This window comes from Chelonoidis abingdonii, chromosome 6 (assembly GCF_003597395.2).
Source record: "Chelonoidis abingdonii isolate Lonesome George chromosome 6, CheloAbing_2.0, whole genome shotgun sequence".
Classification (NCBI taxonomy): Eukaryota; Metazoa; Chordata; order Testudines; family Testudinidae; genus Chelonoidis; species Chelonoidis abingdonii.
This window is the reverse complement of record NC_133774.1, coordinates 109,211,732-109,227,905: the sequence shown is the minus strand read 5'-3', so window position 1 is coordinate 109,227,905 and position 16,174 is coordinate 109,211,732. Positions and strand designations below refer to the sequence as shown.

The 16,174-nt window shown below is 41.3% G+C and overlaps 1 protein-coding gene across 4 annotated transcripts in view; it reads right to left on the bottom strand.

Moving 5' to 3' along the window:
• Positions 1 to 16,174, bottom strand: part of PSIP1 (PC4 and SRSF1 interacting protein 1) — a 70,905-nt gene that overhangs the window by 40,275 nt on the left and 14,456 nt on the right. For 3 of the 4 annotated variants that reach the window (XR_012656160.1, XM_032791711.2, XM_032791713.2), the window contains exons 5-7: positions 7,898 to 8,014; positions 5,674 to 5,778; positions 3,364 to 3,426 (exon numbers count right to left, since the gene is read on the bottom strand). Coding sequence is in view for 3 of the 4 variants with exons in the window: in XM_032791711.2 (XP_032647602.1) it covers positions 3,364 to 3,426; positions 5,674 to 5,778; positions 7,898 to 8,014 (285 nt within the window). In the remaining variant the exon portion in view is untranslated. Of the gene's footprint in view, positions 1 to 3,363; positions 3,427 to 5,673; positions 5,779 to 7,897; positions 8,015 to 8,732; positions 8,784 to 16,174 lie in introns of those variants that run through there. The other variant, XM_032791712.2, reaches the window with a different exon arrangement.

The following is a 16,174-nucleotide window of genomic DNA, read 5'->3' as shown; positions in this document are numbered from 1 at the left end:
TTGTCTGCTGTTGCTTTCCCGGAGGAAGGAATGAGTGACGACATTTACCCAGGACCACCCGCGATAATGATTTTTGCCCCATCAGGCACAGGGATCTCAACCCAGAATTCCAAGGGGAGGAGGAGACTGCGGGAACTATGGGATAGCTACGGAATAGCTACCCACAGTGCAACGCTCCAGAAATCAACGCTAGCCTCGGACCATGGACACACCCCGCCAAATTAACGTGCTTAGTGTGGCCGCGTGCACTCGACTTTATACAATCTGTTTTACAAAACCAGTTTATGTAAAATCGGAATAATCCCATAGTGTAGACGTACCCTTTGAAGAAAGCTCTGTTCTCAGTCCTTTTTTCTCTCTTCCTCTTTTGGAGGGCTTCTCTGGTCACAATACACCAAGGCATACTACTGAAAACTTCAACTAATGACCTCAGAAATGACAGAACAACCCTCAATCTACTAGGCTACATAGTCTCACAGATGTAAATACACTGCCGCTACAGCTTTTTGCTGCTGACACAGTCTGTGATCTGCCCCTTTGAAGAGATAGGGAGTGCCTTTTAAAAACACTGGTAGAGACTAGGAATAATGAGGAGTAGAGGAAAGTAAAGCTGGTCATAAGCACACATGACTGAAGCTCCCTGCTTGTGCAGTAATGCTCTTTCAGGTTTAAGTCCTTATTTAAGTAGTTCTACAGCTGTACCACAAAATGGCACACTCAAAGACTACATCTATATTGCAAATAAAATGTGTTCTCAACTTGGATTAGCTAACCTGAGTTAGCTAACTTGGGTTAAAATAGCAAAGACAACACAAACTAAGTTAAAAGCCAAGCTGTTAACAGCTCAAGTTAAAACCGGAGTTCAAAGCAGAGTTGGCATGTCTTCACTGCTATTATAACCTGAGTTAAGAATATACTTTTATTTTTGGCAGTGTAGAAATACCCTAAGAAGAGAGACTTGCACAGACAACCTTAATTATGCGATTTAACTTTTGAGGGCTTGACTTAATACAACCTTACATACACTTTTAAAGAGTTGGGAATGTAATTTCCTACATTTGTTTTTGTTTGTTTGTTTTTTCAAAAAATAAATTACATTTTGTGCAACAGCAACAGAAGTTTTATAATAGAAAGCACTACACAACTAGTGTTATACTCTACCCGTACAGAGAATAAAAAAAATAGAGCATTTGCAGAATTGAGTGAAAATATTATTTTAATTACTGTAACCTTTCACTGTCTAAAGTTAGATGGTAAGAAAATTGACAGTGTGTTGTGTGATGTGCCTACCATATTTTTGGCACTGTAAACATTTTTACCTTCCTGTTTTTGGTTACTCCACCCATGGAGTAGAGCTGAATTTCTAAAAATCAAACTTGACACAGCTTATACTATGCAGAATTAAAGCACATAACTGCTCAACAACCTGTTTTGAACAGCGAAGATCAAAATCCTCAATTTACACTGACTATAAACACATCAACGAGCACCTAGTGCAAAGAACACTCTTTTATGGAATAACTAAACAAATCTTTAAAAGCATGATGGGATCAGTTGATCTGGGAAAGGGAGTAGAGAAATGGCACCTACTTACATGAAGCTATTAAGTATTAGCATCAGAACAATCTTTAATGAAACAGAGATGAAGAAAAAACCAAAACAGGGGAGGAGATTTCAGAGGAAATCAATGGCATTCCATCACATAAGAACAAATTGTGAGGCTCAAATTTTCGACTAGATTGTGAAACCCTTACTTTTATTGGTGACTGCTCACAAATAGTTGACTTTATCTGGTCTACTTGTACAAATAAGTGCTTACCAATATGAATTCAAATGACAAAAAACCTATATTAATGCATTAACACAGTTAAAGTTGCTTCATAGTAGGTCATCCCCTTGTAGAACATTGAGTTGAGTAAAACTCAAACTCCTGAAAACCAGGAAATACAGTTAAGGTTGCCCAAGCAAACTAAACTGTTCCCTTTCAGTAATGCCCAATTAACACACACTGATATTCTGCCAGCAGTTGCTGAAATGTACACCCTCTTCTCCACCTTCTACAATCCGTTCACTCTCACTCATAGGATTCCATCTTTCCACCTCACATTACTAAAGGACCACACCAAAAAAAAAAAAAAAAAAGGAGGAAGAGCTGGCCCATGCCCTCTGAGAAATGCCTCAATATGCACAAACTCACGTAAGATTCAGGAGGTTCCAGACCCTAGCATACACACACATACTTAGCCAACTACTCAGAAAGAATACCCTGTGTACAATTTAAGAACTAATTCACAGACTTTTACAACCCCCTTAACACTTATAGGATACCACCTCAATCTACATTTTCACTTCACCATTATTAAAACATTTGAATTCTTCCATATTCCACCTCATTGTTGATAATACCCTTTGTAATAAAAGCCTTATGTCCTGCTACTGACATAACCTACACAATTCTGCATGGAAATAATGCCTAATGCAGCTTGAAGGTACACATGCAACTCTTCCTTTTCCTCCCACAAGACAAAAAACATCAGTGTGTTCATCAATAAAAACAGCATCAACACGATCCCTCCAACTACCTAGGAAAGCATAAAGTGGTTGCACAGAAACCCTCTCATTTATTTTTTCTTTACTGGAGAGTGTGCACTGTAATCCTTCCAGGCTGTATATTTACGCAAGCAAATAAGCGAACATGTTCTTAAATACTGTTCACAGTTTGGAGTCCCCAAAGACTTACTTGATCAGTTTTTACCCAAGGTAGTGCATGGCACCCAATGAGAGCATTTAGACAATTTGAGCATTAGCTTTCTGCAAAAACAGGCCCACTAGAAACTTTTTAAAAAATGGCTAGTACCTCAGGACTTGTATCTCCACAATTCCTGGCTCAAATGACCCCAAATTTGGGTTGCTTACCCTAACCCAAAAGTCATGACACACCCTTAACTACAGTAGCACTGCCATGCCACTATAATAAAGGAGTCACAATGTAAAAAACATTAGTCAGTCTCATCTCTCTTGCTTTCTCTGATCTATATCAATCCCAAGGAAATAGATAATCATATTGAAGACATTTCTTAGATCTAAAAAACTTGAATTTGGTACAATGTTTTTGTGTAAGCTTCCAATGAAAAGAGGCTTTTCTGGACTATGGGATTTACTGGCATTTTCATTGTATTCTAAAGGGATTTACTAAGTGAATGAATTACTGACATACTGCTGTACAGTTTTGAATTTATTCAAAAATCAGATGAAGATTAATTTTGATTGGAATATAATTTGTTATTGAAAAAATGTGAGAATCCAATAGGAAAGCCACCATCACAAAAGATTGATAGGTTGAGAAATTAAGTATATTGTTACCTTTCTTTTTCTCCCTCTTCTAGCAACTTTAGGAACAGGTACATCATTAGCTTTCACCACACCCTGAAAAAGTAACACTTAGAATATTAACAAAACATAAAAGAGTTAGTTTAAGTTATTATGATGCTTGAAGGATCATTTTACCATAGCCTTTAGTATATACAGTATTTTAGTAAAAGATTATGCACACATGAAGGTATCTGTTATCAAGTATCAATATTAGGCAATTTAAGTTTCTTTCTGAAACTGTAGTAGAGAATTAAGAATCAGTGACACACTTCTTCAAAGAGACAGATTAAGGTATAATTGCTTGTTCCGAACGTTAGTAAAATTGCAAATTAAATACTAATTAGAATTCTGTTTAATATGTATGGGCATATTTTATTGAACTCACCAAGTTACATTTAGTACATTCAATTTCCAATGTGTTTGTTTCCCAGTGTGTATTAACTGAGATACATAAATTAGCTTAATTAACTTTATCCAACTTGTATAGGTGGCTTGATATTTACTCTAATAATTAAGGGCCAAAGTCCGCGATCAGATACACATTCTTAACTCCCACTGACTTCAGTTATATAAACATTTAAGCAGAACTTGACATTGCATTTTAAGCCACTCCCCAGACATGGTCAGATGATTATTCTATTAGTGACTGCAACAAATTTAGAATATTTGTACTTAGACTTAACAATGCATCTCTGTAGTACAGTATTAAATTGCTGAGTTTCTTCAGAATTTAGTATTCTCCAACCGTGGTACACATACTACTCCACTTGTTGTCAGTGGTATGCCAAAAACTTTTAAAAAAGTCTCAGTTTTAAACAAATAGTCATCACATTATTTGCTGGGAGTCTGAAAATGACCAAGCAACAAAATGCAATCTCCTGGCCATCTCCAGCCATAATGGTGAAAAACACTTGGCTGAGCATGCCAGCACTGCAGTTTTATTTAGCAGTGTGTTGTGTCATGCAGCTGGTCGCTGTACTCATTTGGTACACAGCTGGCTGGCTTTCTGATACACCTAGCTTTCAGCTTCTGCTGTGCTGCACAACTCAGGTGAATTTGCAAGGTTTTATACCACCACCAAAGCTCATTTCATCTGAAAAGACACACACAATTCACACTAGCTGCAAAACCTGCAAACGCAAGGAGCCCAGTAGGGGGATGCACTGTGTAGTTTGCCCACAACTGCAGGAATCCATGTGCCAAAGCTGTCAAGTAACAAAAAGCCTCCTGGGGCCAAAGCTGCCTGATGTCAGGCAAAGCCCCCCACTTCCAGTCAAGACTCCCCCCACCTCTGCCACTTCCCTCTGAAACCCCCTCGGGCCCTTTGACACACATGCACCTCTCTCATTAATGCCGCTTTTTTTTCCATTTTCTCCAAGAGCTACTCAAAATGTTTTGTATTTTTCTTGATTTACATTTTGTAAAAAAAATTGAAAAATTAAAAATCAAAGTGAACTTCAGCTTGTGTTCAATAATAATCCAGATAAAAATCAGTGGGAACTCTGAATTTAAATTAAACAGGTTAAAGAAAATATATCAAGTCACTGAATATATTTCAGCAGTACATCAAAATATATCAAGACCTCATTTATGACGTTTGTTCTTGTAATTTGAGTATCACAAAAGACAAATAATAATGGCTGCTTCATTGTGTTATTTTTTGATATATTTGCTAAAAACCTGAGATGTTTAAAAGGATGCCATAATTAGAGCTGGCCAGAAACTTTTCAATTAAGTGTTTTTTGTTGGAAAATATAGATTTGTCCAAACAGAAATTTTGAAAGCATCTTATGTTTTGATTAAACTTTTGTCAGGAAGATTTCTCAGACCCAGCATGAAATTTCTGTCAAATCAAGGGAGAGAAAGACCTCAAAACAGCCAACGGCCCAGTGGAATGCAGAAGAACCAGGTTCAAATCCCAAATCTGATGGAGCAGGAACCTGAATGTGGGTGTACCACATCCCAAGTGAGCACCCTAACCATCCAACTGTTGGCTATTCTGGGGTGATGTGTGTGAGTTTCCTCATGGTTTTCAACAGGTCTTGGTTTCCTTCTGTACTGAAACAACACTTTTTATATATAAACATTTTTTATAAATATTTTTTATAAAATGGAATTCCTGTTTTCAAACCAGCCCTGGTTACAAATTAACATTTTAGGTTTCCTTATTAATTTATTTTACTATAGTCTGGAAATACTTAAGCCTGCATTAGGGCCTAAAATGTGTATAGAGAAGGAAAAATTTGCATGTAGTATTCCAAACATCTGCTATAGGCAAAAAGAAAAAAACATCTCACATACTTCACTACTGGGTTTTTCTGAAGGGATATCTTCTTCCTTTGCAGCATCCATCTCTTTTTCTTCTGTTTCAACTTCAGTGGGCAAATTATCCTGTTTTGGAGATAACTGTAAATGGAAAAACCAAAGTCACTAAATTTCACAATTTATATTAATCAAAATCTAAAAGAACACAGAAGGACAGCACCTGCAACAGACTCATTGCTTTCTACCTTTAGTTGAAATAATGTAATAAACAAGTTTCAGAGTGGCAGCTGTGTTGTTGTTTTTGCTGATACAGACTAAGGAGTCCTTGTGGCACTTTAGAGACCAACATATTTATTTGGGCATGAGCTTTTGTGAGCTAAAACCGACTTCATCAGATGCATGGAGTGAAAAATACAGTAAGCAGAATATATATTATAGCACATGAAAAAAGGGGAGTTGCCTTACCACGTTGGGGGGGTCACTGCTAATGAGCCAATTCAATTGTAACAAAAAGTTATTGAATTGGCTTGTTAGCACTGACCCTCAACTTGGTAAGGCAACTCCTCTTTTTTCATGTGCTATAATATATATTCTGCTTACTGTATTTTCCACTCCATGCATCTGATGAAGTCGGTTTTAGCCCATGAAAGCTTATGCCCAAATAAACATGTTAGTCTCTAAGGTGTCACAAGGAGTCCTAGCTGTTTTTAATAAACAAGGTCAGTTTAATCTACATATAAACTTTTCCCATTTTTGAGGCATACCCTAGAATTGTTTCTTAAGATTGCTCTCCATCATTCCCTACAGTTTTTCAAACCTAATTTTGTGGTTTTACACTCACCCCCGACCCCCCTCTTTTTTTTTTTTTTTAAAGCAACCTCTCCCTTTCTTCCATACGAAACATTCACGGAAACAAAGGAGACCAAACATGACTATACAGAGGTGTGATGGGGTGTCCACTCCACAAGGCCTGGAGGGGTTAAAGTGGCTAGGCAGGCCAATTAACTGCCCAGGCTACCCCTGAGGAAGACAATAGGGAGCAGGCCACTAACTGGAAATGAGCTCAGCTGGGTAGGAACAGGAGGGGCCCGTATAAAGTTGTGAGCAGCAGGACACTGCAAGGTAGTAGTTTACAATCACTCCCAATGAGAAGGGAGCTTGGGCTAGCAAACCCAGAAAGATGGGGAAGCCAGATAGGTAGGAAGAAGCCCAGGAAAACAGCAGCAAAGGGTAGGAGCATACAGACCTTGGCTGCTTGTTACTGGCTGGAACCCAGTGTGGCAGGCAGCCCTGGATTCCCCTGCCAACCACTGGGAAGTGGCGTAGGGTGTTGGAGAGATCAGCAGACAGCTGGTTTGAATTCCCCAGAAGGGGAGTAACTTAGTGACATGGCCAGAGGGCCAAGGCACGAACAGAAAGCTACAGCTCTGGGAGTGTAGCGTGAAAGAGACAACGGGTAGAGACACCACCAGAGGAGGGCAGTGCCCGGCAAGAGCTAATCCCCAGAGCTGCCAGGAGGCGGCGCCACATGCGGTGAGTGGACCCTGTGACAAGGGGATACAGCAAAACTGACTACACAAGTGATGTCAAATTCACAAACTAAATGAACTAGAAAACACTAATACTTTTCCTCCCCAATATTAGACGGTATTTATAGCAGCAATTAAAGTAGAAATTTCAGAAAGAAATGTTTTCAAAAGCAAAGTGTATCCCTCTAAAATTCTAGTCAGTCTACTTAAAAGTCATTTATACTCTTATCCTTACACGTCAAAAATGAAGCCTCATCTATACGAGAAACTATACTATATTACTGATCGTAACACAGTGATACAAAGTAAATTAATATAAGTAAGGGTTAAGTCAGTTTATAGGCATCCACATTAGAGGTATGCACTGGTTTAACTAGACAGACTTTTTAAAGAAACAGACATAGGTCTTGACAATCATTTCTCCTTCCGCTTATCTGAAATGTATCTTGAATATCTGACTTGTTTAATATCTGACATGTATATTATTATTTTAAAAAAAATAAGTCTTTGTAGTTGTAAGAAACTGTTTCAAAATTATATACGACGGCTTAATACATAATAGTAATTACATAAGGACAAATGTCAGTGTTCATGCCTGAAAAAAGACGACTTCATCACAACACCAATGCACTTTTCCTTTAAACTAAATATGTAGAATTGTGTTGTTAAAATTTGTAATGAAAAGATTTCCAAGACAGATACTAAAACAGTTAATTTATATAGTCACTTACTTTGGGAACTGTAGACTTTCTCCTTTTGGTTCCTACTTTTTCTTCACTTCCCTCAGTAGGCTCTTGACAGCTTTCTTCAACAGTCTCTTTAACAGTGTTGTTAACAGTTGGATGAGACTTTTAAGACAAAATTATTACCACATTTATGAAGTCAAATAATTTACTGAAGTAATGAATAATAAGGACATTAAAGTTGGACGGTTGGGTTTAAAATTAAAAATTAAATTTTCTTTACCTGTGTTTTAAGTAGTCCCATAGCTTATTAGAACTGATTTTTTTAAAAATCTAGTTTTTTCCACTATAACTGATTTTAAAATTTCTCTCAGCTGAGACAATGAAAAAACCCTTTCAAATATAACTTTCCCGGTTACCATGCACTAGCAGTAAGTTGTATTTAGACAACAAAGATTGCAAGGGAAGGTTTTAAAAAGTTTCCACTGAAATTTAATTAAAGACTAGAAAAGTTCTGAGCCACATTTAACTGAGTAATATCCTTAGCACACTAGAACTCAGTTCCATCATAGGGTGACATTTCCTAGCCCTGCTGAACATAAGGCATACTCCACAAGCATTTTCTTGCAGATCCTTATGCATGCGATTGTGCCATTTAGTAATTCCTCAACAGATGCAAGAAACGGACAACCATTATTTAAAACTTCTTTGGCTACAACCTGAGCCACTTCTAAGATTGGCTATCAACAGTAGGTGAATTATAAGCAAATGGTTATTTTTCAGGAAAGGCATATGAATCAAAAATATTCTTTGATGCAATGAAGGTTGAAAGGACAGCACTAGAACTATGGAAATATATAGGACAAAAGGGAAAATCACTTACCTTTAATTTTGCTTCTCTGTAGAGAATATTATGCATGAGTCTCACTTCTAGGACTCACACCCTCTATATGAGAGTAGAATGCCCCTCTTAATTTTCCCCCCCATGAGGGCAGTGGTTTTGGATTACAGCCCAAAGCTGCCATACTAGCGGCTGAAAGCTATTCCCAACTAAGGGTATGTCTACACTATAGGATTATTCCAATTTTACATAAACCGTTTTTTTAAAACAGATTGTATAAAGTCGAGTGCACGCGGCCACATTAAGCACATTAATTCGGCGGGGTGCGTCCATGTACCGAGGCTAGTGTCGATTTCCAGAGTGTTGCACTGTGGATAGTTACCCTGTAGCTATCCCATAGTTCCTGCAGTCTCCCCCGCCCATTGGAATTCTGGGTTGAGATCCCAATGCATGATGGTGCAAAAACAGTGTCATGGGTGATTCTGGGTAAATGTCATCACTTAATCCTTCCTCCGTGAGAGCAACGGCAGACAATCATTTCATGTCCTTTTTCCCCTGGACTGCCCTGGCAGACTCCACAGCATGGCAACCATGGAGCCTGTTTTGCCTTTTGCCACTATCAGTGTATGTGTACTGGATGCTGCTGACAGAGGCGGTACTCCAGTGCTACATAGCAGCATTCATTTGCCTTTGCAAAGTAGCAGAGACTGTTACCATCCCTATTGTACCGTCCGCCACTGTAAACTGGCAATGAGATGATGGTTATCAGTCATTTTGCACCGTTTGCATTCGGAAATTGGCGATGACAGTTATCAATTCTTTTGTACCGTTTGCTGCTGTCATCGGTGTTCCTGGCTGGCCTCGCTGAGGTCGGCCGGGGGCACATGAACAAAAATGGGAATGACTCCCCGGGTCATTCCCTTATGTTTTGTCTAAAAATAGAGTCAGTCCTGCCTAGAATATGGGGCAAGTCTACTAGAGAACCAGAGAGCACAGCCGCTCCGTGTCAGAGCCCCAGAGATCCCGCAGAAATGATGAGCTGCATGCTATTTAGGGGGTGCCCCTGCAATAACCCCACCCATTGCTTCCCTCTTCCCCCAACCCTCCTGGGCTACCGTCGAAGTGCCCCTCATTTGTGTGACGAAGTAATAAAGAATGCAGGAATAAGAAACACTGACTTTTTAGCAAGATAAAATGAGGGGGAGGCAGCCTCCAGTTGCTATGATAGTCCAGGCAGAACATCAAAGGGTGGGGTGGGGGGAGGAGCGCAGCCTCCTGCTGCTATGATAGTAAAGGGACTACAGAATCTTTTCTTTAGACATGAAAGGGCGGGGGAGGAGGGACTGATGGAGCTCAGCCTCCAGCTGCTATGATGAGGACCGTTACCAAGCCTTTGGTACCATCTGCCGGTAATGACCAGGAGTCATTCCCATTTTTACCCATATGCCCCCGGCCAACCTCACCGAGGCCAGCCAGGAGCACTCACAGGATGATGAGGACATTTTGTACCATCTACCATCAGGAAATGAAGGGGAGGGGATGCTGCTGTTCAGCGCCATAGCACCGCGTCTACCAGCAGCATGCAGTAGACATACAGTGACATTGAAAAAAGGGCAAGAAACGATTTTTTCCCCCCTTTTCTTTCAGGGGAGGGGGGGGTAAATTGACGAGATATACCCTGAAACACCCTGGACAATGTTTTTGACCCTTCAGGCATTAGGAGCTCAGCCAAGAATGCAAATGCTTTTCAGAGACTGCAGGGATTGTGGGATAGCTGGAGTCCTCAGTACCCCCTCCCTCCCTCCCTCAATGAGCGTCCATTTGATTCTTTGGCTTTCCGTTACGCTTGTCACGCAGCACTGTGCTGCTGTGGCCTCTGTCTATCATAGCCTGGAGATTTTTTCAAATGCTTTGTAATTTCATCTTCTGTAACGGAGGTCTGATAGAACAGATTTGTCTCCCCATACAGTGATCAGATCCAGTATCTCCGTTACGGTCCATGCTGGAGTTCTTTTTGGATTTGGGACTGCATCGCCACCCGTGCTGATCAGAGCTCCATGCTGGGCAAACAGGAAATGAAATTCAAAAGTTTGCGGGGCTTTTCCTGTCAACCTGGCCAGTGCATCTGAGTTCAGATTGCTTTCCAGAGCGGTCACAATGGTGCACTGTGTGATACTGCCCGGAGGCCAATATCGTTGATTTTCGGCCACACTAACCCTAATCTGACATGGCAATACCAATTTCAGCGCTACTCCCCTCGTTGGGGAGGAGTACAGAAATCGGTTTAAATAGCCCTTTATATTGATATCAAGGGCTTCGTTGGGTGACGGGTGCAGGGTTAATTCGGTTTAAAGCTGCTAAATTCGGTTTAAACACGTAGTGTAGACCAGGCCTAAGTATAAATGCTGCCCTCTGAACATTCAAGCCAGTTCCTTCAATTGTAGCAGAGCGGCTGCTCTGCTATAGTAAGGTTAAGACTGGCTTTCTGCTTAAAACTCAACTCTGTGCTCTAAAATCCTACAGTTGCTTGGATTGCCTTGAGATTTTCATGGCCAAGAAGGGTGAAAACATTATCTAAGTTGTCTCAAAGGAGGCATGGAATTGGTAGTTATCCAAATTTGGGGCCATTTGACCAAAGGGATCCTGAGATACAGCATTCATAAAAAAACCAGCTTTCCTCAAAGCTGACAAATTCTGCCAACCTATTTGTGCTCACAGATATAGCTCAAACGAGGGCTCAGATCATTGTCCGATGGTCTCAAATGCTCGAGGTTACCCCCAACAGAATTTATGGTCCTTTGAGGGAAACCAAGTTAAAATGTTATTTCAAAAAGAGTTTCCTTCTCCAGTTAGGTGCTTGCAAAGACGTGTAGGCCTGTTTGTATGATTAATAGATTAATCTGAGCATATTCAGACAAGGCTAACTATCTGGAAGACTACCCTTTTAATCACAGGACCTGGAAGGCTCTGAGGGAATATCACAATTCTCGAATCCAAACAGCACTCCACACACACAGCTCAAATCCAACCTAGTGCAGAAATCTGAAGTAAAAAAGCAGGTATAGCGCTTCAATCTACCTCTAGCAAAAGCGATTTTAAAGAGGGGGAGCAGATGTGATTTGAGTACAGCAGAATATTCAGAATACCTTGAACCTATTAAGTGAAAATACACCACACAAGAAAATTCTGACTGGGAAGGGTGATTAGTGGTGAAGAGTAGGTGTGAATAGGAGGAAAGGGTTTGGGGGAAGGTCATGGTGATTAGAGGGAGCGTGTGACACAACTGGGAAGAGGGATATGGCAGTGAATGACAGGAGGACTGGGCTGAAGAATAGGGGTAGGGGAGCCTGTCAGCCCCACATCCCCCTTCTGGGTGGGGGCTTCAAGTTGTGGTGCACATACATCTATGGTGGTCTGTCCCCTGCTCACGTGAGCTAGTTTCTGAGGGTTCTGTGGCCGTCTGAGCCATGCTCCCTACTCCCTTCCTGTGATCCAGGAGTAACTGCCCACCTAGGGGTGTTCTGAGCCCTGCTCCATGCCTCTACTGTGTGCCTGCCAGGATCTGGGGGTCCCTGCCCATCTATGGGAGTCTGACTCTCACATCCCTGTCCTCCTCTCATGTCAGCTGGATTTGGGGTGGCAGAGCTTGCTTCTGATGGTGTCTGAGCTCCTCTCCCTACATCCATGTGAGCTGAGATCTGTAGAAGCCCTACTCTATCCCTCTGGGTGGGAAACTTGATCAGATATGCTCAGAGCAGGCATCAACAATACTGCTAAAACTAAGATGAAGAGCTGAGAATGGATGTTTGACACACATCAGACACTTTCCAGCACTGGGGAGAGGGGAAGGGAACATTCACTGACTCTTGATGCCGTTCACACATTTCAGAGCTATTATTTCAGGCTGTATTCATCTCCAGTGGATATTTACTTTCATCTGAGAACTTATCATTGAGATTAATGATAGACTCTTAGGGTATGGCTACACTTGAAATTTCAAAGTGCTGCCGCGGCAGCGCTTTAAAGCGTGAGTGTGGTCGGAGCGCCAGCGCTGGGAAAGAGTTCTCCCAGCGCTGCACGTAAACCACATCCTCTATGGGTATAGCTTGCAGCACTGGGAGCCGCACTCCCAGCACTGCGGCACTGATTACACTAAGGCTTTACAGCACTGTATCTTGCAGCGCTCAGGTGGGTGTTTTTTCACACCCCTGAGCGCGAAAGTTGCAGTGCTGTGAAGTACCAGTGTAGCCATACACTCAGATTTCAACTTTTAAAGTCTGAAACCTACTCTGGGCAAAAATCTGAGAATGAACTATAAATTACACGGAAAAATCTACTTCCTCTCACTTGTTTGTTTATGGATTGTTTTTTTGTTTTTTTTTTTAAATGAGTACAGCAAAATATTCTTTTCTTTTCATTAAGTGCTAAACTTTCTGAAAAGAAAATAAATTACATGAGTGCTCAATGGGAGGCAAAGAGTTATTGGAGTGCAGTAATGGGTGGTAATAAGGGGGAAAGGATGTGGGTCTGCAGCAAGGGTTGGGGGATAAATGGGAATAGGTGTAGAGGAGAAAGGGATTGGGATATAAGGGCTAGTAGGGGAAGCTGGGAGTTTATGAATGGAGAGGCCTGTCAGCCCTGAATTCTCTCCTTCTGTGTGTGTGCTAAGAACTATGGGAGCCTTATCCTCTGCAGGGGTCTGATCCCTCTCCCCTCTTGGGCAGCAGTTCTGAACCAGGGGTTTGTGGCCCATTAGGGATCCATGAGTTTTTTCAGGGGCTTGGCCAGCCAAGGCCACTCAGAGCCCCCCAGGAGACCCCGCTGGGCTGAAGCCCAGCACCCCCCAGCCCTGTGGGACTAAAGCCCTGAGCCACCCCACTCTCCACAACTCAAGGGGCAGAAGCCTTGAGCCTCCTATCCTAGCCTCCTATCCTAGTTCCCAAGCCTCCTATCTCAAGTTCCCAAGGCTCTTTCCCAGCCCTGCAGGACAGAAGCTCCCCATCCCCCACACAGCTGAAGTCTAGAATACTGTCCCACCCCCACTGGGCCATGGAGTTTTTATAGCATGTTGGGGGTGGGAGGGGGCTCTGAAAGAAAAAGGTTGAGAACCCCTGTCTTGGTGTGTTTGAGCTCTTCTCTGCCTTTCCATGTGAGCCTGAATGGGGGGTTGGGGGGGGGGGGAGGACATACAAAAATTTAAACATCTAAAAATCCAGAAAATAAAGAAAGAAACATCACGCCAGTATGGGGAAGCCGTTTGGAGGAGGAGTGGACCCAGTGGACTTGGGGCATGGCTGGGAAAGCCTGGCTGAAGCAAGGGCAGGAGTCCCAGATGGAGGTGAGTAGTGGGAATGAAGGGCTCATCTAAACGTGCAGGTTAGACTACACAACCAAGGTAGCATGCAGCCCTCCAGTAAGCTGTGGCCTGTGATGTGTATGCAGAAGCATAAGACAGACAGCAGGAAGCAAAGTCTTACACGTAAGCAGTTTCTATAGTGCCAATTAATGGCTCAATGCAGGGCTTCTCAAAGCGGGTATCGTGAGATTTTTATGTGGGAGTGACGAGCTGACAGCCTCCACTCCAAACCCCGCTTCACTTCCAGAATTTACAATAGTGTAAAATATATATAAAAAAAGTGTTTTTCATTTATAAAGAGAGGGTGCATTCAGAGGCTTGCGGTGCGAAACGGGTCACCAATACAAAAGTTTGAGAACCACTGGCTTACTGGGATAGGAAGGGGAGTGAGAAGCTGGAAAAGGGCAAATATACTGCCTATCTATAAAAAGGGAAATAGGGACAACCCAGGGAATTACAAAGCAGTCAGCTTAACTTCTGTTAATGGAGCAAATAATTAAGCAGTCAATCTGCAAACATCTAAAAGATAATAAGGTGATAAGTAACAGCCAGCATGGATTTGTCAAGAACAAATCATGTCACACCAACCTGATAGCTTTCTTTGACAGGGTAACAAGCCTTGTGGATGGGGGAAAAGCAGTAGACGTGGTATATCTTGACTTTAGTAAAGCTTTTTTGATACTGTCTCATATGATCTTCTCATAAACAAACTAGGGAAATGCAACCTAGGCTAGATGGAGCTACTATAGGATGGGTGCATAACTGGTTGGAAAACCATTCCCAGAGAGTAGTTCTCAAAGATTCAGTCATGATGGAAGGACATAATGAGTGGGGTCCTGCAGGGATCAGTTCTGGGTCCAGTTCTGTTCAATATCTTCATCAGTGATTTAGATAATGGCACAGAGAGTATGCTTATAAAGTTTGCGGATGATACCAAGCTGGGAGGGGTTTTACGTGCTTTGGAGGATAGGATTAAAATTCAAAATTATCTGGACAAAGTAGAGAAATGGTCTGAAATAAATAGGATGAAATTCAATAAGGACAAATGCAAAATACTCCATTTAGGAAGGAACAATCAGTTGCACACATACAAAATGGGAAATGACTGTCTTGGAAAGAGTACTGCGGAAAAGTATTGGAGGTCATAGGGGACTACAAGCTAAATATGAGTCAACAGTGTAATGCTGTTGCAAAAAACACCCACGAACATCATTCTGGGATGTATTAGCAGGAGTGTTGTCAGCAAGACACATGAAGTAGTTCTTCCACTCTACTCCATGCTGATTAGGCCTCAACTGGAGTATTGTGTCCAGTTCTGGGCGCTACATTTCAGGAAAGAAGTGGACAAACTGGAGAGCATCCAGAGAAGTGCAACAAAAATGATTAAAGGTCTAGAAAACATGACCTATGAGGGAAGTTTGAAAAAATTGGGCTTGTTTAGTCTGGAAAAGAGAAGACTGAGAGGGGACATGATAACAGTTTTCAAGTATGTAAACGGTTGTTACAAGGAAGAGGGAGAAAATTTGTTTTTCTTAACCTGAGGACAGAACAAGGAGCAATGGGCTTAAATTGCAGCAACAAAGGTTTAGGTTGGACATTAGTAAAAACTTCCTAACTGTCAGGGTGGTTAAGCACTTGAATAAATTGTTTAAGGAGGTGGAATCTCCATCATTGGAGATTTTTAAGAGCAGGTGTCATAAACAGATAGCTAAGGGTTAATATTTCTTTTACCTGTAAAGCGTTAACAAAGAGAACCAAACACCTGACCAGAGGACCAATCAAAAAAACGGATTTTTTAAAGGCTCAGGGAGGGAATGTTTGAGTCTGTGTCTTTTGTCTGGCTCTCAGCTATGAGAGGGGATCTTTTCCATCTTCAAGCTTTTAATCTTCAGTTTCCAAGTTGTGAGTCCAAAGGTAGAAAAACAATAGGCTGTTATTGTTTTTTATTTGTATTTACATGTGTGTAGTTGCTGGAATGTTTAAATTGTATCTCTTTTTGAATAAGGCTGTTTATTCATTTTTCTTTTAAGCAATTGAACCTGTATTATTGTCAACCTTGATACAGAGAATATTTTTATGTCTTTTTTCTCTCTTTTATATATAAAGTTTTCTTTTTAAGACTTGTTTG